Source organism: Myzus persicae, unplaced genomic scaffold (genome assembly GCF_001856785.1).
Source record: "Myzus persicae strain clone G006 unplaced genomic scaffold, MPER_G0061.0, whole genome shotgun sequence".
Lineage (NCBI taxonomy): Eukaryota > Metazoa > Arthropoda > Insecta > Hemiptera > Aphididae > Myzus > Myzus persicae.
Genome location: NW_019103334.1, coordinates 34,529 through 58,638, shown reverse-complemented (window position 1 = coordinate 58,638; position 24,110 = coordinate 34,529). Strand labels below are relative to the sequence as shown.

General features: G+C 29.4%; 2 protein-coding genes and 1 long non-coding RNA gene across 4 annotated transcripts; 1 reads left to right on the top strand and 2 right to left on the bottom strand.

Moving 5' to 3' along the window:
- Positions 1–1,287: 1,287 nt before the first annotated feature.
- Positions 1,288–17,860, bottom strand: LOC111034312 (formin-like protein 14). The gene is made up of 9 exons (XM_022315465.1): positions 17,561–17,860; positions 17,280–17,369; positions 12,627–13,017; positions 6,011–6,189; positions 4,684–4,807; positions 3,790–3,905; positions 3,555–3,728; positions 2,282–2,869; positions 1,288–1,556 (listed from the first exon to the last, which is right to left on the bottom strand). The coding sequence occupies exons 1-9, from the start codon at positions 17,705–17,707 to the stop codon at positions 1,293–1,295; spliced, it is 2,073 nt and encodes a 690-aa protein (XP_022171157.1). The 5' UTR covers positions 17,708–17,860; the 3' UTR covers positions 1,288–1,292.
- Positions 17,861–17,895: 35 nt separating this feature from the next.
- LOC111034314 lies at positions 17,896–19,740 on the top strand. Its single transcript, XR_002604517.1, has 5 exons — positions 17,896–17,998; positions 18,306–18,488; positions 18,613–18,698; positions 18,772–18,803; positions 19,627–19,740. It is a non-coding gene; the product is annotated as an uncharacterized LOC111034314 (long non-coding RNA).
- LOC111034313 (crossover junction endonuclease MUS81) lies at positions 18,193–21,506 on the bottom strand. Of its 2 annotated transcripts, XM_022315466.1 has the most exons (9): positions 21,427–21,506; positions 21,140–21,307; positions 19,851–19,983; positions 19,625–19,755; positions 19,333–19,433; positions 19,069–19,270; positions 18,791–18,997; positions 18,599–18,712; positions 18,283–18,525 (listed from the first exon to the last, which is right to left on the bottom strand). In XM_022315466.1, the coding sequence occupies exons 2-9, from the start codon at positions 21,263–21,265 to the stop codon at positions 18,283–18,285; spliced, it is 1,257 nt and encodes a 418-aa protein (XP_022171158.1). In that variant the 5' UTR covers positions 21,266–21,307; positions 21,427–21,506. The 2 variants fall into 2 exon arrangements, with proteins under 2 accessions (XP_022171159.1, XP_022171158.1); XM_022315467.1 differs by having other exon boundaries at positions 18,193–18,525; positions 21,140–21,496.
- Positions 21,507–24,110: the final 2,604 nt, after the last annotated feature.

The following is a 24,110-nucleotide window of genomic DNA, read 5'->3' as shown; positions in this document are numbered from 1 at the left end:
TGTATTATCAATATTTATTAAAAGCAAATGTATGTCAATATTAACCAATATTATCACCATGTAAGCATGAACTTACCAACACAGTTAATAACAGCACTCCATTTTTTTTTTTTTTTTTTGTCTACATTCCCTATTTTAGGTAGTGTATGTCGAAAATTACTGATCAATTTAACTGGTTATAGTAAATAGCCTTTAAGTATAAATATATATTACATAGAATGATTCACCAAGCATATACTCACCCCCATATTTTTCCTTTAACCTAATGAATTAATTCAATTTCTACATTTTTGGAATTTTTAAATACATTAATAGATTATAATATTTTGGCCCCCTTTTTACTGGTAATTTGTAGTATATATATTTTTTGAAAATATTGATATAACTTATTAAACATTTGAAGAAGCAGTTTCTTAGTAAGTTATTAAAAATATGTAAATGCGTTATTTAAGTGTAAAAATGTAAACTTAAATACAGATTATTATATTCATATAAAAAATGCAAGTTTTAAATTTTCGGTTTTTATGTAGATAAACATTAACTACGACTAGATAAACATTTTTTGCCACGCCTGCACCGAAAGTTAAGTTTTTGATGACAGTTAATGAGTTGGAACGCGACCTTTTCCCGTCCAGCGGTACGTAAAGTGGGGATCCCCAAGCGCTAGAAGGTACAATGGAAATCTCAAAAAAACACTGAAATCTTATAAAACATAAACTTTTAGTTACATCATATAATCATATTATAACCTCCTTGCATGACGCGTAAACATTTTTCTTTCATGAAATTGTTTTCGTAGAATAGTCTGGTTGTTGAATAGATCTCTGCCATTACCTTTGGCGTGACCGATGAAAGCAAAAGTGAGATAAAAAATTGTATGTGTTTTCCATTATCTTATCTAGATAATTTTTAGATTACGCTATGTATAATACTATAATTTATAGCCTGCTACAAGCCCACAAGGAATCGCGTTTACGGAAAGTACATTCGATATCAATGTTCCACCACAACTGAATACTCACATACATCATAATAAATAATATTTATTTCATTATAACATCATATTAGTTAAATAAGATATCATATCATATCAACAGGTATAATACGACGTTAGATTATATTATGCTATAATATTATAATAATAACAATATACTATAACTTGCAGTTTTTTGCGATAGTTAAATTATTGTTTTAATATTATATTTAATGACACATATTCGATGTCAATAATAATAGTTATCATTTTAATACGCGTGTGTCGATAGAAATGTGGTAAACACGGTGTTATTTTTTTATCCGAGTTCAGCTAACACCGAATTCAAATCTTCTTGCAAAACCAGTGACATCTCCTTCTGTTTGTTGACGTCGTCCTGGAGTCGTTCGACGTTAGCCTTGAGCAAGTAGTTTCCTTTTTTTAGTGACGTCAACCGTCCCTCGTAGTACTTGGACCGGCGGCATAGGTTGTCTTTCTTCTGTTCGGGAGTGGCCGACGCGGGGGCTTCACCCTCGCTCTGTGGTTCGTCTTCGCTCTCTTCGCTCTCGGACGATTCGCTTTCCTGAAAACATATCACACGCCGTTAACATTATAGTTTTCATTGTTATTATTATAATACAGAAATAAATTAAGCTTTTCATAATATCATAGATAGTTGATATCTTTAGCTAAAACTAAAAAAAGTTTTACTTCAAAATACTGATCCAAAATAACATCTATTACTCGTACATTCATAATGACAAAATATTATACATGCAATAATATAGTAAATAATAATTAGGGGGGGGGGGGATTCGCATAATTTTCCCAACATAAAGCTGTGGTGTTCTGTTAATTACATTTATAACCATTTTTATAATTCTGCAAAAATATATTATTGAACTTAATTATTATTTCACGTAGAAACAAAGAAAAGCAAGTGAAAATACTAAAATACTGCATCCCTACAGGTTATAGCATATTATATTATTTATACAAATTAATTTTTTTGAACCAATTGGAATAATTATTTATTAAATGATTCAACTATTGTAGTATTGTTATTAGATTACTTTCCGTTATTAATTATTTCAGGTTTTTTGTAGGTATTGACATAATGTTATTGATAAATAAGTTATGATAACTAAGTTTAGTATTAGATAAATTAATTCAAAAAAAACATATGTATGTACTACATTTTTGAACTTTTTTTGAATACCAATAAATTATAATTTACGTTTAAGTATAGATACCTATAATTGAATTATACTTTGTTTTATAATTTTTTATGTACAATTTTGCACTTACTTCTTCCTCTTCCTCCTCCTCGAGTTCTTCTTCATCTTCTTCCTCCTCATCGGTGTCCCTCATGAGTTTCGCCATCTTGTCCACTTCCTTCTGCAATATTTTGTACTTTTTCTTCTCGGACTTGAGCTCTTTCTGCCTCTTAGCCAACTCCTGCTTATACATCCGGCGGTCCTTGAGCGCGGAAATCTGCTTGTCACGAACTGCTTTCAACTTAACTTCCAACAGTTTCAACTCTCTGGCCGTTCTCCTGGCCTCGTCGATTTCCTGCGACGCGTCGCTAGAACCGTCGTCTGAACTGTCATCGTCGTCTTCCTCCTCATCTTCCTCCTCTTCTTCGGATAGATGTTCAACGGACGGCATTACGGACAACTTCTTCATGGACATTTGTCGGGGGACTGGTTGTTGCGCGACCACTCGGCTGGACAGCGCGGCTTTCAGCTCCAACTCTAGTTTTTGATTTCTGAGCCAGGCGCTTTCGAGTTTCCGTCTAGTGCTGTCCAGTTCTTCGGCGGTCACATGATACTTCTGTTCCATATCTTTGACGATTTGGTCGGCTTCTGAAGCCTCCGCTTTAAGTTTATTGATGAGCTATATGAAAACAAGACATATACATATTAATGTACCAATAGCAAAAGTTCTTTGAGACGTTATTATGCACTTAATGAAATTATATAGGTATAAAAACACTAGTCAATACTCACTGACGCATTTGAAAATATTTCTTTAACATAATGTCGAGTACAATATAAATACACTAAATAAAAACATTTTTGAAAAAAATTATAGTTCTTTCTATTTTTAAAAGTGTTTTGTTCTTTTGAATGACAACATGCATTTTTAATTTCATGTTCCATAGCAGATATTATTTGAATATTTAATTCTATAAAAATCGAATTTCAGACAAGTAAAATATTAGTAAAAAGTAGGTGCCTATTTAAAACTTAGATGAGAGGAGTATTGGACAAACATTTTGCATGGTATCCCTGGCACCACACAATCTACTCATTAAAAATTTAAATACTTATAGGTCATAAGCCTATCGTCCAAAATTCGATTTTGATAGATCAAAGTACTCCGAAAAATATTCTGCTTTGGAATAAGAAATTACAAATTATAATGATAAAAAATAGTAAAATGGGAAAAAATATTGTTTTTAAATGACTTATATTTTTGTAATAAAAATGTTTTCAAAAATGTTAATATAGCTATTAAAATGAGTGTCATATAGTAAAATGTTAAATAGATCACCCGGTACGTATAAATAATTGTGCACCTGTTGGTCTGTGTCTGATCTCATCGGTCCGGAGGTGCTATGCGGTTTGTCTTTAAGTTCTTCTTGTAAATTTGCAACTCTGGCCAAAAGTCGTTTATTTTCCCGTTCCAATGCCTCTTTGCTTCGCAATTCCAATGCGAGCATTTGTTTGGCCGACTGCAAATCGTCTCGCACCTAAAACGATAATCAGTTCGGTATATGATAAAAATCTTAAACTATGTTATTATGTACAGACTTTATCAATGTCATCAAGTTCGTCGGGCTCTGCAGCGGCGGCCACAACGTCAGCCATAGACACGGACTTTTGTATTTTTTCATCAATCGTTTCTTGTCTTCTAAACTTCCTAAGACCTAATTCAAAATATAAAAAATGAGTCACTAGTAATTCGATATATTTTACTTAATAATAATCAATATTAAATGAGTTTACTTTATTAATTATTTGAATAAAAAATGAATTACTTTACTTTTTCACTCTATAGTATTTATGGTTTCAGGTATTTTTTGCTTATACATATATATATATAAATTAAATATAAAAATCTTTCTAAAAATCTATTAAAATCTTATAGACAATATAATATAAAATTAAATAATAAATGTTATTTGAACAGTTTTTTATCAAAATATTAAGTCTAAAATATTTAACATTAATCACTGCAGCTAGCTGTGATATCAAAAATTAAAGGTAAAGACATACTTCAGATATCGCATAAATAAATAATTTATTAGTTTGTTGTATAAAAAAAAACAATTCCAATATGATAATTACTTTTTTTTATCTCCCTATAATTTTGTGTTGCCAATTAAAAATATTCAACCTTCATTGTATTTTTTCGAAATTATTTTTAGTATTTATGTAATTGGGTTTCAGTTTTTTTTAATCAAAATCAGGGTTGGCGCTTTTTTAATGCCATTGTGTAAAATAATATTGGAATTTTTGACAAGTTTCCTGCGATTCATAATACTCGGCCTCGTCCCTATGAGACCTATAAGTTACGCCATTACACGGTAATATATTGTTATTCCCACATAAAGCCTCATCGTGCATGAGATAAGTGCAGCTCTCTATCGACGTACATACGTATATTATCATGTTCTACTTCTAATTTAATATAAATTATTGTACCTTCTATATACGGTTTGCTCTTGTCGTTCGTCTTTACTTTACGGAGTTTGACGCCGTGCTGGATGTCTTTCAGCAGCTGATGGTGGTCAGTTTCTTCTGCTTTCGTTTCGGATTCGTACAAAAACTGTTGAAACAGTCACAATGCTATTATCGTACACAAATAGTATTATTCACTAAGTCTACGCCATGGCTACATACCACATACGTGTATTATGTACCTATATAGCAGTCTTGGGTAGTATTCCGAATTTATTCGGAATACTTTAAAATACTTTTCCCAAAAATATTCTGAGTAATTATACACATTTTTAAATTTTAAATCAAATACCAACCACTTAAATTATATTACATTTAGAATTATTAAATTATACAATTTAATTATAATTTAAAATGTTCAATGAGATAATCTTTGGTTTAATATTTATAACAAAAACTAAAATATACTTTTTAAAAGTATTTTACCAATTCTATTTGTCAAATGTCAATATTAAATTTTAACAATAGTGATTTATAGCCATGTTAAGAATAGCATAAACCAAACAGTTTGCAACGTCAATACAACTATGCAGGCACAGGTTAGAGAAAAAACTAACTATTCAATTACAGACCAAAAACATGAAATTAAAAAAAAAACATCGCCTTTTAACCGGGCGGCCCCCTTTTCAGCCAACAGTTGCAGTTACATACAATTCCCCTTTGGCCACTGTCACTTTTTGGTCGAAACTTATCATCCCTTTTCAGCCAGTACAGTTTTCTTTAAAATGCATAATTATAACAACTGATCCTAACAATTTTTATGTTAAATTAATTATGATTGTATCCAAAAATTTGTTTTTTTTATAAAATTATTTTATTACCTACAACATTTGTGTATTAATAATTTTTTAATAATAAAATAAAATAATTGGCAAAAATATGTTATAAGTTATAACATATTACATTAGTCGAATCAAAGTTCATTTTTGTTTGGCAAATTTTACTGTTTTTATATTCTTTCCTTTTCAAACTAAAACTTCAATTTTTGACAAATGCATGAACACATATTTTACTATCATAATTATTAATATACAAGTATTATAAGGCTATATTAATTTTTATTCGACTAATTTAATATGCTATTACATTTTATTGCCAACTATTTGGTAGGTAATGATTTTTATAAGAAAATCACATTTTTGGATACAATCATATTTAATTAAATATACAAATTGGAAAGTTATAATTATAAATTTTAAAGAAAACTGTATTCGCCGAAAATTGTCTCTAGCCACAAAGGGAAGGGTACATTTTGGCCGAAAACGGTGACGACCGTTTATTAGTTGCTTACTTGGCCCTTCGATTTGTTACTGGGTATGATCGGAGCACTGCGATCATTGCACTCAACGTGCTTCAGCTTCCTACCGCTTTCCACTTCTTTCATCATGTCCGACCAGTCAGGACGCCTCCTCGGTCGACTCCGCAACGAATCCAACTTCTTCATTTTTTCTGGCGTCGGTGGTTTTTTAGCTGACAAATGAAATTTATCGATTACTAATTAATATACAATAATTATTCCAAAATTGACCTATACATATAAGTCTACTTGTAATATTTATATGACACACTCACAATAATAACTGTCGTCAAATCAAAAGCAATCGCGTGCGTTTCGAAAACGAAGTAACAATATTATAATATAATTAGCAACCAACGGTTTATTAGTTAATCATTCTTATCGGATTTATATACTAACTAAAGTCTAATTAAACTTTTCGATTGGAACATTTCCAACACTATATTTACGTTACATTATAGTCATCGTTCGACATTACGTTATACACTCGCGCTTACAAGTTCCTATATAGGTATAGGTATAGCTGTAAATTACATTTTCGACCTTCAATTTATACATCACTTTACAGCGACAATAAGCCAGTGATACATTTTGTCATTTTGCTCTTAGAAAATATGATTTTTCAGTAATCATAATATACAGCAGTTGATTGTCTTTAAACAAAGAGTGTTTGGTAATAAATTACAAAATATTTTCTACAAGCTCATCAAATAAAATTCAACTCTCTCATGCAACTTATATATTCAATTCTATATAATAGCTTTTAAATTTGAAGATCAATATAAGGTTAAGCTGTATTATATTTTAAACTAATGTATTCTTCAATAGAGAATATAATCACTAAAACCAAATAGTATGTACAAAAAATATTTAGTTAGGTACTATAAATAAATAACTAGTTTCAGAACTTAGTATATTAATATATGGTTTCAAAAAGTACTTTTTTCGTACTAATTCATAAGATTTACATTTTTATGACTTGTTTGGATAAAGGCCAATTATTATTTAGAGATGTTTATATGGGATCTTTATGTACGACCTAGATCTTATTTCAATATAATATAGTGTCATTCACCGTACTAAAACTTCTAAATAATGTCAAAATTATTACAATATTAAATAAAAATTAATAGTACAAATTTAATTTTCCACATCCTGTCAATAGTCGAAATATTTAGTTTTTATAGTTGTAACTATTGTAATGCATATTAAATATGTATAATAAGAAAACAAATGATAAAATTTCATACTTTGAAGCAGCTTTTTAAAAAAAAATTATTCAATGCTTACAAAATTGTGAATATAGCTAAATTAGTAAAATTATATATTTACTAAGCTTTACAATTCGTTGATTTGTATAAAACTTAGGTATTTTTCTCAATTATATTATGTGTTAATAGTTTATATTATAAACGTAAATAACGTCAAACCTATGTTTATTTAATGGGTTCGTACAACTATAATTATATCATTTTTTAAATACGTTAATTTATTTTATTTTTACGGCGTATTTAAACTAAGCAATACATATTAGAACATATCTAAAATAACTGATAAATGCTTGGTGGCGCCTACATTAAAAAGTTAAAAAATACCTGTCTCATTTCCTACACGATAAATGGCTGTAAAAAATAAGTAGGTATGTCACTTACTACTTACTACGAATTGAAAAATGTAATATTTAAGTTCCTACAAAAATTAGGTATAATTAAATGTTAAACTACTAAATAATTGTAGAAGAAAAGAATTATATTCTATATTTAAAAATGTTGTCAAACTGACACAAACATTCTAAACATTTTTTAAAAATACCATACTTCATTTTCTGTTAATTTTTCGGAAACTTTAATATTTAACATAATCGTAAAGGTTCATTTTATCCTTACAATATATTTATTATATAATTTTATGTTATAATTTATAATCCGATATTTTTAGCATTTTAATTTTTAAGAGTTTTTTTACAGATTTTTGTTTTAGTATAACTATTTGTGATTCTTATGTCTACGTATTTACTTTAAAAAGTTTGAGCATTTTAATAATTATAAAATATTGTGGATGTTAATGATAAAAATTTGAATTAAAATCGAAAAGAAAACTTTCACAAACGTTTGTTGTATGCATATTCTACAAGATTGCTGCGACCACATTTTCGGTGGAAAAACACTATTTAATAGTTTGATACATAAAGTATTGTCTACTAAATAATAACAATATTCAGTTATTGCTGAATTTTCAAGTCTTTTTATTAGTTTGTATAACATTCTTTCACTTCCTATGGATTGAAAAAATAAAGGCCAAAAATACTGTTAGCATCCGTATTTCCTATTACATCTTTAATTTCTGTATTAAGTTCTTAAGCTCATAACCTATACTTTGAATTTTACAAAACCTAGCTTGGACCAAATTAAAACGACAAAAAAACACTTATGTTTCCCGAACATTATCATAAAATACCTGATGCACTGGTCTTTCAAAATCTAAAATAATTATTTTAGGTATGACTACAGCAGCTATTTCGATTTGTTGTCAATTGATAAATAGGCTTGTCTTTTTTGCTTTATTTGGTAATAAACAAAGTATTTACAGAATGCAGTATGCTCCATTTTTAGTGCCGCGAACCGAGTACAACAGTGTGTAATAATATTATTAGAATAGTTAAAAGTACCATCCATATACGATATACATTCTACACAAAATCTATTTTTTTTTTAATCTATTCGTTTTACATAAAAAAAAAAATATTATTTCATTTAGAAAATCATTGTTATAAAGAATTCACAACTCGCCTCTAGGCCTATTAATGTTAACGAACTTATTTTTATGATCTTAGCAGTTCACATGGAGAACTATTCATCCTCGCATTGTGAATACTTCTTGTTATCAGTAAATTGGGTAAATCAAATTTTCTTCGTTAACATGATATTTAGATATTAATTTTCTTATTATTTTTAAAGGTTTTTCAAGTTTGAATTCTAAATTTTTATTTTGTCAGAATTACTGTATTATTGTCATTTTAAAGTCTCGTCGCTTGCAGGTCAAAACATGATTTATCAGCTGAATTTATTAATCGAACACTTCGACCCATTGTATATTTTTAGTGTACTTTGGCAGCACACTTATTTCTAACACACCGCAGCGAATTTTCATTTTTCTTATAAGCACCGCTGAGCCGTATAAAATTGATCACTTCGCCACCGACTGTCCGTATTACTATGTTATTTTTCATATACCTACCGTTAATAATAGTAATATATTGCTTACGATCAATAGAAAATGTAATACCTACTTAATTGTTATTTCATAATTAGACGTAAATAAATATAAAAAACGGCTAAGTGGATGTCGCTCTGCTGTACAGTAGGTTACAAATGGGTCACCACAATAGATAATGTTAAATTTTGATTAAATGATATAATATCATTGTATATGAAAAACTATTCTGAGCGGAGATGGTTTGTCAGTCTAGGATATTTTATATTATATTTATATTGTCATTATTACTAGAAGGTAGGTTGAATAAATATTATTTGCATATTATCATATTTGTATATAATAATATACTTTAGAAGTGTCAAGTATCCACGAATAATATTTTTAAATTACAACAAAATTACTTAAATCGTTATTCTCGGTTTAAGTATGTTATTTCATCCAAATTTGAACATGATTTTTGGGTGACAGGATAACCCACTTATGTGGAACCTTTTATTAAATGTTCAATCTTTGGTCATAAAAGTTAAACATATGATACATTTTTAACTACATAATAATTTGTACAATTCCAATTGGATAAATTTCATCAAAATTTTAACTCAAACGCCTATAAAAAATTCCAATGTATGTTTAATATTTTTCAACTGCCGTTCTAACAATATAGATATTAGGAGCAGCCTTGTATTAAATTTTCAAGATTTTTGATCTAACGAATAGAATTTTATTGACATTTACAGAAAAAAAAAAAAAATTGAAAACTAAAAATGTCTATGTACAGCTCAAAACAAGTAAAAATATTTTGAAAATTATATGGTGTATAGAAAACGCTAATATAAGCATTCGGTGAAAATTACATGACGTATTTACGGTCATTTATACAAGAATTACGTCAACAATCAAAATCGATTTTATCAAAAACCGGTTTTGCGTAAAGATTTCTGTTTTTCATTAATTTTTTTTGTTTTGCGCTTTTGAAATTAACTGGGTATTTTAAATTTTGACGACCCCAAAGCACCAACTAGATTCACTTTCCCGTCGAATAAGATACCGAAGTTTAAAATCAAAGCATTATTTCAACTACTTATCGTGTACAAAGTTACAAAAAAAAAAAAAAATGAAAAAAACACATCATTATAAAATCAATGATCATTCCGCTCAGAATTTAAAATTAAATAATTTCTCAAAGATCCTTAAATGTCACACATTGTATTTGTTGTAAAAATTGAATGCCAGATCATATATGGCGGTGGATAACTCGTTGAAATTAATTTTTAAAGTTATCTTAAAATAATATAACGTAAAAAAACTTAGCTTTAAGATAAATATGCGCTTGAAATTATACTTAATTTCAATGTTATGATGTGATAAAACATAATCTCAAATATCATAAGAAGTATTTACCATTTTTCTATACATAGATGATGGATTACATACTAGACTACACAGACTAACCTACACATAAAATATTAGGATACAAAAAAAATATTTAGATCATAAATATCGACATTTTAGATAAAATACTGCTGATGTCTTTTATTCATATAAGATTTTTGGTCATTGTAGGCTAACCTGCAAGTATTACACCCAAAAACAAAAAATGTTAGGTATTTTATAGTGTTTTCATTTATTTATCACCATAAAAAGAAATTAGAACGTACAGTGTCACAATATTTTATTTCAAAATTGTCTTATTCATAAAATGCATCTAATGCATGCATTCGTGCACCGTATGTCCTTACATTGTATCTATTTGTATACTAAATTGTTTTCTTTGTCTTGTAAAATATTTGGTTAAATGTATTTAAACATTTTATAGCATTCAAAACACTTTTAAATTAAGTATTTAGAAAGTATTTTAAATATTTTCTTTGATATATTTGTATATTGTATTTGAAAATCTAATACTTTTATGTAAATAATTTTTAAAATTACTTATCGGGAGTAATAATACTAATAATCATAATTATAATTAATAATTATTATTATTATTATACTTAATTATTACAAATTATAATACTTATTTTATTTATCATTAAAATCAGATTGTTAAACATTTATTTATTTTATATTTCATTAACAACGATTTATTATTTAATTCATATTTAAGTATTTCAGAATAAAAATACCTACGACACATTTTTATTTACATTCATTTTTCAGTATAAAATTAAGTAGGTAGCAATGATACTTAAATGTGACACCACAATTTTAAATTCGTAATTACTAATAACAAAATTAATTTTTAAATAAGTGAAATTCAAAAAATACTTGCCAAAAGTACATTTAAGTGCATGCCAAGTTTTTGTATTTGATCTTAAATACTTTCTAAATTGATGTAATTTAAACAATTTTAAACAAATTTTAAGTTAAGTATTTTTTACAACAGTTTAACAAAAAAGCAAATTGTGACTCCAGGGATGACTAGTTCATAAAAATGGATATTTATTTGATTAAAGCCAATAAATTATTATTTATAATTTAAATAATATTTTGTACAGTGATACAGTGGTACAGTGATAATGCAAAGCAATATCTACCTACGATGACAATTGTATTTATTGCACTTGACTGAAATTCTCTATAAACAGATAAATAATTTTGAACCCCTATGGGGTATTTAACGAGATCTATTGGTATGTAATTGTTTCAATCGACCCAAGATTGACATTATACAAACCTTGAATCAACTAATAGCCAATATGTTATGGGTAACTAACAAACCAAATGTTTAGGGTTTACACCTAATCAATCTACCCTAGGCTCAACATAACGGTTGAAACGAACATAATTTTTACACCTATAAATTATAACCCATACTATTGTATTCTTATTTGATTGGTATTGAAGAGTTTTCTATACCTGACAGAATTTTGTATTTTGTGATTATTAAAATTTTAGTAGACGATTATTTTTCACAGTGTAGAGCCTTGCACATTTAATTTGTAGCAATAAACGTATGTAATTTTAAACTGTTGGTTTCGAGTAAAAACATACTATTCTCCTAAATATTATTTGTTCAATCTTATACTTAAAAAAAACTTTATGATCACTTTTAACTAAATTCGTTTTTTTATACGTATTAGGTAATCATACATTCATACTATATTTAATAATAAAAGAAACTCGTACAAGACGACTTAGCGGTATGTTAGATACCTCACATACCAAATAATTACTTTTTACTGGGTTATTTACCAATTTGAATTATTAAATTTCTAATTTTTAACATCGTGATATTATCATTGTAAATTCAAAAGGATCGTAAATATCTGTATGCTATACTTGTACATACCTACTAAAAATATATAAATAGGTATCTACTAACAGTATTGTGTATATGGATTAGAGGTCCTACAAGGCGTTAAACATCGACAAAGTAGTGAATATTTCTTACATATTGGTGGTAAACTGCTATTGGAACTCGCCGTTGATGACGACGGTGGTGGCGGAGGCGGTGGTGGCCCAGGTGCCCGGGATGACATTACCGGCGGAGGTGGAGGTGGAGGAGGTGCTGGTGCAGACGGCGGCTTTGGAGGCGGTGGAGGTGGTGCTGAGACCGGTGTGGAAGTTACAGGAACTTGAATCACCTTGGTCGGCGGTGGAGGTGGTGCTGGTGCTGGTACTGAAGTAACAGGAATCTGGACCACCTTAGTAGGGGATGGTTTTGATGACGGCGATTCCATGGTAGTATTTGCAAGTGTCTTTTTTTTCACTTTTTCTGGAACTTGCGCGACAGCCACCGGCACGACTCTGCTATTGATCTGCAAAGGGCCTTGGTAATCGATCTGAATATATGAAAGCAAAATTGAGTACTTGTTAAATATAATTATATTATTACGATTAATTATTATTGTTATTCACTCATGAACGTGTACTAGTGGAATCTGCAGACTACATATAAGTAGTAATATAGTAAGCATATCTTATATTATACCTACTAATACGTTTTGAAAAATATGTCTGCAAGTTTATCTCAAAACAATGTCACGCCGATTTAAAATGAATATTTTATACAATATATTTCATATTAATCTCAACACGCACTCGAGTTGGACATAATGATTCTAATAGTTCATATTCTTTAAGAACCAATTAAATAATTAAGTAACTTTTAACAAATGTAGAGGGAAAAATTAATAATTGTACTTAATGAATATGACTATATGAGTGTATGACAGTGTTTGAATGAAACGAGTTCCAACAGAAGCGGATGCCAGAATAAACCTACCTAGGACTAATTTCTTTTTATAAAAAAAGAACTAGAAATGAAACAAGTTCCATTTTTCGAGAAAAAATAACGAAATTGTCCGTTGCTTTCGAGGTTCGATTTACACAGACACCTAAATAATTTAAATTAAAATGTGTATTTTACTTAGTGAAAATGTATTGCCGATTGGTGATCGATTATCGACGCCAATCGTTAAAATGTATAGTCACTATATATACTAATATTTCTTATATATTATAATATAGAAATCGTTGTCGCGTCAAAAAAATTAGCACGAACATTGAACAGTAAAATAATTTATGATGCGGTTTGGTACTCGGGAGTAAGTAACATTTGTGAGTACAAAATTTCGTGTTGAATGACACTGTAAAGGTCCCTTAAAAGGACGCCACACACGAATATCTTGTCTACGTCTCACAAACACATAACATAGAACTTATACGGACAGCAAATCACTGTTTATTCCGTTAGTTTAAACTTGATGGTAAAAAATAAAAACATTATCTGTCTTCCAGCGAATTGGTTTTTTACGATAGTTCAATTTTTAAGCAAGTTATGAGCATTTTTAATTTACGTTATATTTATGTATCCATAACTTGCTAAAAAATTTAACAATAGTAAAAACCAACATTAGAAGTTAGAACACAGATAATTAAGTTTCATAAATTGCATTCACTCTAATTTTTAAGGTAACGGAATTCAACGTGATCTGCTTCTCGTAAATTTGCTGTTACGACGGAGACAACACATGCGGGTGTGGCGTCCTCTTAATGAGTTTACATAAATTATTTTTGCTTATATTTTGTTCTAGGTATCTGAACTAAAAAAAGGAAAGACAAAGGAACAAATCCTTTTTTTAAGGTAGAGGGGAGATGAATTCCATTTTTTTTTAAAGAACGAGGAACAGAACGAATTCCTTTCCATAAAGAACGAGCCAAACACTGACAACCTACTTCAAAAAATGTCCAGTGAGAATAAACAAACAACTGATAGAAATACAGTTTTAGTTGTTTAACTAATTATTATCTCATATCTACAAATAGGTACTTATCTGATGGATGAATATTTAGAGAAGTTAATCTACCTGTAGGTACCTTTTAATTAATTAAAATATAATGTTCGTCTGTATTTATGATTATTCTGTGAAACAGAAACAACTACGAAAATCACGTCTCCCCGACCTATGAAAACTGAAACTATAAAAATAATATTGATTACACAAAATCAAAATAGAAATAATTTAGTATTTATTCTACTTGAAACCCGTATAATACGATAAAGAGGATATCAGTGCACTGTTTATTTTGTCTCTGGCCACAACATTACAGACAAAAGGCATTCAATCAAAAATCATTTTTATGCATTTAAGTAATCATAGATTAATATCACCCATAAAAAAATTATAGAGAATAATATATTTGAGAGTATAATAATATGATATAAATTTGAATAAATTTTGTCTAAAAACAATTTAGTAGGTATTCATTTAAATGTACAAAAAAAATGTTATTTTTAAAAGCGAATATTAAGTTAAATAATAATAAAATATGAACCCGATATATCAAACCTTCAAAATTATTATCGTTTGTACATTTTTTAATAGATGATTTCCCTCTGAGAAAACTCAAAAATTTTGCGTCTGCGGGTGAGTGAAAGAGAAAATACCTAATTATTAAGCTAACATTTTCTTAACAATTGCCATGCGCAGAACCCCGTCATTATTATATTATGTACTCATATATTCAATTGTATTATACCTACCTACACAAAATTACCTATGAACTGCAAGTCTATTAACACGATTTCACTAGAAGACCCACATTGGTATGCATGTGTTGTAAACGCAGCTATAACTAATACTATCAGCAGGGGTCGGCAAGTAATTTCTATTGGAGTCCTAAAGATTAAAATGAAAAATCAATGTGGTTCAGTTAAAAAATCTTTTTCGAATTTTTATATTTTAACAATAGCAGTATAAAAATAATAATGCCGTTTTAAATTTCAACTTTAATAATATAATTTTAACATAATAGCGACAGTTGAATTGCAAATTAAACAGACTGGTATGGCTCCAGCCCTTTCAGGCAATACAAAACAATACAGTTCTGTCCACTCGTTCATAAACTTCCAATTTTCGCTGTCAATTTTGCGTGTTTTAGTCAACATATTGAACGAATAATAAAAAAGAAATAATATACATGTTGACAGGGTCCAAAGTTTTGCCTTCCGAGGTTGCAGTTACCGACCCCGGCTCTATAGAAGATACCATATACGAATATAACGTTAATACAAATTAAAGGACACTAGCATAATATCCTAAATAGTGAACTACTTCTTATCAGTGGCTTGGCGTGGCGCGGTTGCTTCAATCAGTGATTGAAAAAATGATTGAGAGTACGCACCATCCGCTGAAACTAGTTCCCGGATGGATGACCACCAGAGTTCTTGATGGTGATAACCTTGATACACAAACACGAGTTGTTTAACCAACCGCACCTCTACGCTACAAAAAACCGTAACCCCTACAATACCTATTACCTAATGGCCATAGTTGCCGTGCTCAAGACCAATACAAAAATAAATAAATAAACATTTCTTATCAAAATATCATTTCAATATCATTGCCCTCGAGATTGTAATAATAGTTTACTCCTTAACATTAACATTAAAAATATAGCAAAATGTAAGCAAATTATATACAATCTCGGGGGCAATGATAACAATTTGTTCGTCACTATTTTAGTAGTTTAGTACAGACTACAGAGGCCAGAGCAGCAGAGAACGAATAATTAAAATATCTTAAATTATATAGTACCTATATCTTAATTCGTGTTACAAAGTGTCTTGTATAATATAGTATTTTACATATTAGGTTTAGGAACATCATACATTAATGGTAATATTTTAATATGGATGATAAATATTATTGACACTGCTGCAGATTTATTAAAAAATGTGTTTTTGGCGTGACGCTATATCTGCACTCTATTAGCATTAGGTTATAAATGGTTTTTTAATTTTTTTTAATTGTTTTATCAATGTTTGAATAACTTCACCAAATAAAATATATTTAGAAATATATAATGTACCTATGCGATTGCCAGTTTATCTATACGGTTCCGATTTACGTTTTAAAAACTAACTTGTAATTTTATACTAAACCCTATCTGTACCTACACTATTTTTTAAAAAATATTTATTTTAATTTTTCTGATTTGAAAAGATCAAGGAATTGAAAAGAGCTTGATTTCTGTATACTATGTTTGCATAACCAATCGGTTTCCTCTTTCATTGGTATGAATAATCCGTTTCGGTCTATACCTCATTAATTAATTAAGCTAGTGAATCCGATTTATAGTTGAATATAATTATATATTTTTTTAACTCACAACCCGTGTTTTTTCACGTGGGACGTATACTCGTTAAGTTGTGTATAAATAACGTCTTCTTGACTTTTTTTTTTTAAGTGCATTTTAAATACGCGGTAACGGCGTAGTGCATTAGATCACCTTTCCAAAACGCACTATAAATATAATATAATATTACTTACCTAGGTATAATGCCGAGATAGCGAAATGCATTGTTGTCGAAATCGAAATTAAGAATCATTTAGACTTAAATACTCGCTTAAATATGATAAATTGATCAGTGGCATAATCAGGAGTGGTTTTGTTTGGGTGTTTAAACCTCCATTTCATAAATCTGGCTACGCCAATGAACTTAACAATTTCCTACCTATCATAGCTATACTTACATTACTAGTACGACAGGGAATTATAAGCATGCATGTATGTTATAATAAATTCTTAATATTCTTACTTTGGGCACAATTTTTATTTCTGTAACTTTTCTGCCTTCTGATGGTCCGACTTTTCTCAATTTAAAATGTTTCGCTTCGTCGGAGGCGGCCTGTCGACATAAGAGGGGAAAAATAGATATATTTATATTAAAATAATAATCAATGATTAACTATCGTCTAAGCAAAACGTTTAACAACGATTCCCGAGACGCAAGAGTGCAACAAACGTGATTTTTTTTTAAGCGCAGCAATCAAATGAAACGCATCGCAAAAATATGCATTTAAATTTAAAATTATATACCGCGATCGGTGGTTGGTCATCGGTGACGGTGGAAGCGACAGCTGCAATCTTATCTTTGGTCCTCCACGGCACAGTAGCTTTCGGCACCGGGTTGAGTCCATCTTTCACCCACGGCGGACGAAATCTCTGATTGTTGCCGCCAGACATTCAAAACGTTGAACTTTACAATGTATTAGCAAATGCAATATTAACACCGATGGGCGATGGAAGTAATAAATAGCGATTTAATCAGGCGAAAAAAAAATTATCACAGCTAGGTAAATATATTTGTATTTATTACATTTTGCTAGACTATAACTGGAAAGAAAATTCGTTAGAAAAGCAAAAAATCAGAACGAATGGCAGTGGCGAACTGGACGGCGTAAAAATAGAATTTATTATTATGGTGTGGGAAGATATTTCACACTGTTTGGCGACATTCCATATCAAACACTCGGTGTAAATATATATATTTAAATATATCATATATACTAAAATACTGTATAAGATTCACAAGGAGAGGGAGAAAGATACAAAAAAATACTTGTACACATCTCAATGAAACTCAAGAAAACACCAATTAAACAGCATCATCAAAAATATAAATATAATACTATATTTTAAATATAAACGTAACACATATTTATTTTTATTACTTTAATTCATTTTCACAATAACGTTTACCTAAAAATATTCATAACACCATTATTTACTATTTAGCTTTACATATTTTATATTATAATCTATACACGGTTATCATTCGCAGAGAATATTTGAAACAATGTCTTGCTGATGGCCGGCCCAACAGTTTTGATTGGTATACCATAAGATATATTAGCCAATAAGAGTGGATTACCTGATCTTTTAAATGCATTTATAAGCAATTTTGGACTAGGGTATTGCTCAACAATTGCAAATGCTTTATGAACAGACAATCCTCGGATCTGAAGTAATTGGCGAATCAGCATGTCTCGTACAGTCATATTCTATAAAATGAATTAATTACATATTACAAAAAATTAAAAATTAAAAAAACTATTCAGTACAACATTAACATACTTTGTTTTTTGCAGAACCTGATGAAAATGTTTTAAAAGATATAAGGTTTACTATATTTGAAGAGTTTTTATAGCCAGAATCTATTTCATCAATATGAGTAGTAAGCGTTTTGTCCTGTAAATATTTTAAAAAATGTCTATTAACTTCAATTTACATTTATTTGATTTATATAGAAGAGTAAGACAGTTATACCTTGAACATATTTGTAAGTATATTAGAAAAGTTGGCAATATATTTCATAGATTCCAAATGATTTTCTGTTCTCACAATTGTAAATCCATCTATGACCTCCGTGTTTGCCAATGCTTGTTGTAAATGAGATATTGGTAATCCGTGATATTTTTTTTCATTCTCAACTAGATAGATTTTGTTTTCAAGTCCACATTGTTTTAATCTAAACTGTAAAAAATTAAAAATTAATACTTACAAACTTATTCTAAATCATAATTGTTTCATAAAAATGCATTTACTTTCTGCTCGTGAAAACGGCCGTCTTGAATGCTACCTGATAGATCATCTAATCGTTTTCTTTCTAGTATATATGGTAACATAAGTTCTTTTCCACTTCTGTCACGACAAATCCAAGCAAAATCTCCGACACTCAACCTTCTCATTTCGAATGTCACATTTAAAGATGACAATTCTGAAATTACTTTGTCCACGTTGGTTTTTCTATAATATAAAAAATACCAACAAATGAAACATTGTTTCTAAAATATACACAATACACATACCGTAAACTACTTGATTCACCTGTATCAATAAGCAACACGACAGTAAATTCATTTGGCCACAAAACAATCTTTTCTTTTTCTACATTGGCAGGATTGTTTTTCTATTTTAAAAAAAATCAATTAAAGCACAAGGAATGTAATAGAAAACTTAAATTTCTAAAACAAAAATTAAAAACAGTAATTTATTGAACTTTTTAAATATTTACAATTCAAAGGTGCTCTAAAAAGTTGTGTTCACTTTAATAGTGGAATTCTGTTGACTCTATCTAACACTTTTTTATTTTTTACTTACAGGCAAATCATCATGAGTCAGAGAAATTATTGAATTCTGGTAATGATTACTAGTTGAAGGTTGTAATACTTGTTGAGGGTTGACATTGACAAGTCTTGCATTTTTAGAAATGTCAGCCGTGATACCTTCATCTGCAATATATCATTTAAATCTATGATGTTGGTGTGAACATGTTATGTTAACAAAATAATTTAACAATAAAATATATTTATTTAGATATCTGAACCTGGAGACATTTTATTATGTTGTTCAAGCTGCTTATCTAATCTGGCACATAATTTAGGACCAAAAAATTTTAGAATTAAACATTCTTTTCCGCTCTTAAATGGCAATGGACATTTCCGTAATGAACTTAATGCCTAAAATAATATGTAAGTCATTTTAAATTGTCAAAGTAATTATTGTACATAGGTATAATAATATGGTATTAATAGGTAATAGTATGGTACACACATCTATATAATTTCTTTTGATTTTAAACAAATAGGTACAACAATATTTATAAATTGTATTACTAAAAAAAATAGTAGTTTATTTGTACAGCTTAACATTACCTATAGTTTGTTCTCAACTCATGTATTAGGGATTTAGGTATATATATATTATATATATGTATAATATATACAGGGTGATTCACCAAGCATACTTCCCCCCTTTTTTCTTCAATAATGCAGTTGTTCAAGATCTGATTTTTTAATTTTTAAATAAACTTCAAGCCTTAAGACCAAATATTTTCAAATTCTTGAGATTTTTTACACTAGGTACTTAAAGAGTGTTTTGAGGAGATACAAACTTCTATTTTTCAAAAGAAAACACCCCTATTCAACTATAAATTATACAGTGGATAACTTTTTTGAAATTGTTGACATATCAAAATCAAAATGTTTACCAGTAGATTTTGAGTTATTTGTCTTTGTGTTCTAAGGATAAAAAGTGCATAGTAACGAGTTTATAAGATATGGGGACCTATGGTGATTTGGAAATTGTAGTCATTTATATTAATCTATCAGTATTAATAATTAGTAAAAATGGCCCAAGTACAGCAAATACAAGATCCAATTCCAAGTCTATTTAATATTTTTGTAAAACCAGTTTTAGGGACTATTATCCTTAATACAAACATTTTAATAACTAGGAAAATACTCATTCAAACTTTAAATGTGGTACATCAACATTTTCAAAAAAATTATCCACTAATTAATTAACAGTACAAGAGGGGTTCTCATTTTAAAAACAGAATTTTGGATCACCATAGGACACTCCTTACCTAAGTAGGTAGTACAAAAAAATTCAAGAATTTGAAAATATGATTCTATGTGAAGGTATATTTAAAAATTCCAAAAATTAGAATTTGATTAAGTTAATTATTAAAGGAAGAAATGAGGATAAGCATGATTGGTAAAACACCCTGTTTATATAATACAATATGCATTTATCATTAAAAAATAAATATAATATATTATAAAAATAGGTATGAATTCCCATTGTCTAAATTTGAAAAACTATACAACTTACACGTTGATAACCATGACGGACTTCCAGACCTTTTTCAGTAGCTTCTTTTAACCATTCCGAAATCCATTTTTCAAACAACGGATTTGGTGTTTTGCGGGTTTTACTTTTTGCTGTCCTTTGTGACATTTTAAATAATTACAATTCGTTGGTGGAAATCTTTTACTCAAACTGAAATTTAAATTAGAATAAATAAACAATAATTAGTAGTATACATTTTGATGAAATAATGAGGTTATATAATTTTCAAAAAACGAAAATATTATGAAAGAAAACAATTGGAAAAATACCGCAATTTAATAGTGAACAATTCAAAAATTTAATAAGGAAAATGCATCTATAGTCATTGGTCTAATTTATTGTCCTATTTGGTTTTATCATAAACTTGATAAGTGATAACCGCTACGACAACACAGTGCAACCAATCGTACTCTGATTGGCATCGGGCAGTAAATGAAATTGCATTTATCCTGTGATACCACGATGTAGAGAGACCGCTTCTGTATCTTTTAATGTTTATTGTCGTAAAAAATCACGGCAGTTTGGTGGACGGTAGTTCACAATTTATCACCATTCGGCATTCACCTGAGTACACCGTTAGCGGGTAGGTCGTAATGGAGATTTACATTTAAATGTTATTTAAGTGTATTAATTGTTGTTCAAATTTCAATAATCTGCTTACCAATATTGTATATTTTATGTTGTATTGTACAGATTATTAAAATAATTCAGTGTTTTGGAATCATAATTATCTACCAATTATTACGTAAAAATTGTATCAATATTACATTGCATATAGCCTGCTTATCGTACAAATTGATTTATTTAAATAAAATGTATATTTTTTTCATTATTTAACTTTAAAATGTTTCAGCGCACTGGGTGCTATTACAAGTATTATTTTTTTTTTTTTTTTAACAATGGGTTGGATTATACAAAGTACATGATTTTTTACATTGATACAGTTGAGTAAAATTATAGATATACATATATAGTGTAAGTGTGTTTTTTTATGGGTCTTCTGATGAATCTTCGCTATCCGCGAGGAGGATGTCCTGGGGGAGTCGAGGTCGCAGACGTCTGTTTTGTGTTTTTTTTCCTAGGTTGTAGTGACGGGCTCCGTCCGAATTTTTTAGATTGGCGTGAAAGTTTTGGAATTGAGTCATTATCCATTTGTTAATGAAGGGTATACCCGTATCGTTGTGGATTTGAGTGTTTCTCATGAACCACGGAGCTTTGAGGCAAATCCTCAAAAATTTGTTTTGTAAGATTTGTAACTTTTTTATTTTTGTGGGTGACGCGGCTGCCCAAACAGGACGGGCGTAGGTTATCAAAGGCTTTATTATTGATGTGTACAGAAGGAGTGACGATTTTATCTGGAGTGTAGATTTAAAATTTATTAAGGGGTAGAGCATTCTCATTCTAGCATAGCCCTGTGTGAGTTTTTTATTTATGTGGATGTTCCATGAGAGTTTTTTATCGAGGAAAACACCAAGATATTTTATCGAGTCGTCTTTTCTGTTCCACTGTAAGGCATGGTTGTTAATGTAGATGCTTTTAGGATCATTGTACCTTTTTAGGGTGAATATTTTAGTCGGGTTGAGCCGTTGAGGTTCAGCTTCCATTTATGGAACCAGGAAGTGATTTCATTCAATGAGGATTGAAGTTTTTGTATCGATGAGTCTATAGAGCTGTCTTGTGTAAGGATTGTCGTATCATCAGCGAACATTGCTAGTTGAGAGTTGGAAGGATTGTGAATATCGTAGCAGTAGATATTGAAGAGGGTTGGCCCCAAGACTGATCCTTGTGGGACACCAGATTTTATTTTAGGTCTATGTCTATTCTAACTTGGAAAGTTCTGTCTGATATGAATGGTGTGATGGTTTTAAATAGGTACGCTGGGAGATCTAGTGCTTTTCGCTTTTTTTCTAGTCCTTTATGCCAAACCTTGTCGAAGGCCTGGGTTAGATCTAAGAAGACTGCAGTTGTGAATTGTTTGTTTTCAAACCCGTGTACTATTATTTCTGATATGCGTTGTAACTGGTGGCATGTAGAATGTTGTGTTTTGAAGCCAAACTGATGTTTGGGGATTATGTGTAGGTAGGGTTTTATCCTTTTCAGCAGGATCCTTTCGTATACCTTGGATAGTGTTGGTAAGAGGCTGATAGGTCTGTAGCTTAAGGGAGAGTTGGCTGACTTTCCAGGCTTATGAATAGGGACTACATTATATAATGTATATTTATTGCATGATATTATATGTTCATTTATTAACTGATACATATACGTACAAAAAATGAATTAGTAATATCTACAAACAATAGGTACAACTGTTGAACTGTATGAAGGTACTAGTTTTAACTGTTAACAAATGCTCAAATAAACGGCTACCTCGCTACCTACCTACTGACCCAAGAACACCTGAATAAAAAAATCATAATTGCAAATACATTAGCTAAAAATATTATTACATTTTATATAAAACCTAGAATGTATTTTTTACAAGATGCTGAGAACGCCACTAGAGAGAAAAAAAAATTTAGCTAAGCAGTCTAAACTGATAAAACCGTGTAACATAGGTAGGTAACATAGTTATTAAAATATAAAATTAACTTCCTTAATTGAAACTATTTTTAACTGTACCTATTTGAATAATAACTTAAAAATAATTCTTGCTTGGCTACAATTTTTAATTTTTAATTTTTAAGTATGAAAAACTACAAATATGTGTAAACATTTTGATATTTTACATTAAAAACAAAGTATTCACAATATAAAAAACCGCTACCGGTACGAGACATTTGTACCTACTACCAAACTGTCGAGAAAATTTGCGACCGGAATGTGTACCAGCGCGGTGTCACCTTATTTTATCTACATTGTATCAATACGAAAATACTTCTTTCCAATTTCGGCGCTAATTGTTTGATTCTGATTTCTTATTGGACTATCAGAGTGATAATTAGTATTTGGTTTT

Coding starts and splice junctions, on each gene's coding strand:
- LOC111034313 (XM_022315466.1), bottom strand. CDS start 21,265: ATGTCACAAAGGACAGCAAAAAGTAAAACCCGCAAAACACCAAATCCG. Junction 19,271..19,332: donor GGTGAATCAAGTAGTTTACG/GTATGTGTATTG, acceptor TTTATATTATAG/AAAAACCAACGTGGACAAAG. Junction 18,998..19,068: donor GCCGTTTTCACGAGCAGAAA/GTAAATGCATTT, acceptor AATTTTTTACAG/TTTAGATTAAAACAATGTGG.
- LOC111034312 (XM_022315465.1), bottom strand. CDS start 17,707: ATGTCTGGCGGCAACAATCAGAGATTTCGTCCGCCGTGGGTGAAAGAT. Junction 6,190..12,626: donor TAGCAGTTTACCACCAATAT/GTAAGAAATATT, acceptor TTCATTTGTCAG/CTAAAAAACCACCGACGCCA. Junction 4,808..6,010: donor GTAACAAATCGAAGGGCCAA/GTAAGCAACTAA, acceptor CTGTTTCAACAG/TTTTTGTACGAATCCGAAAC.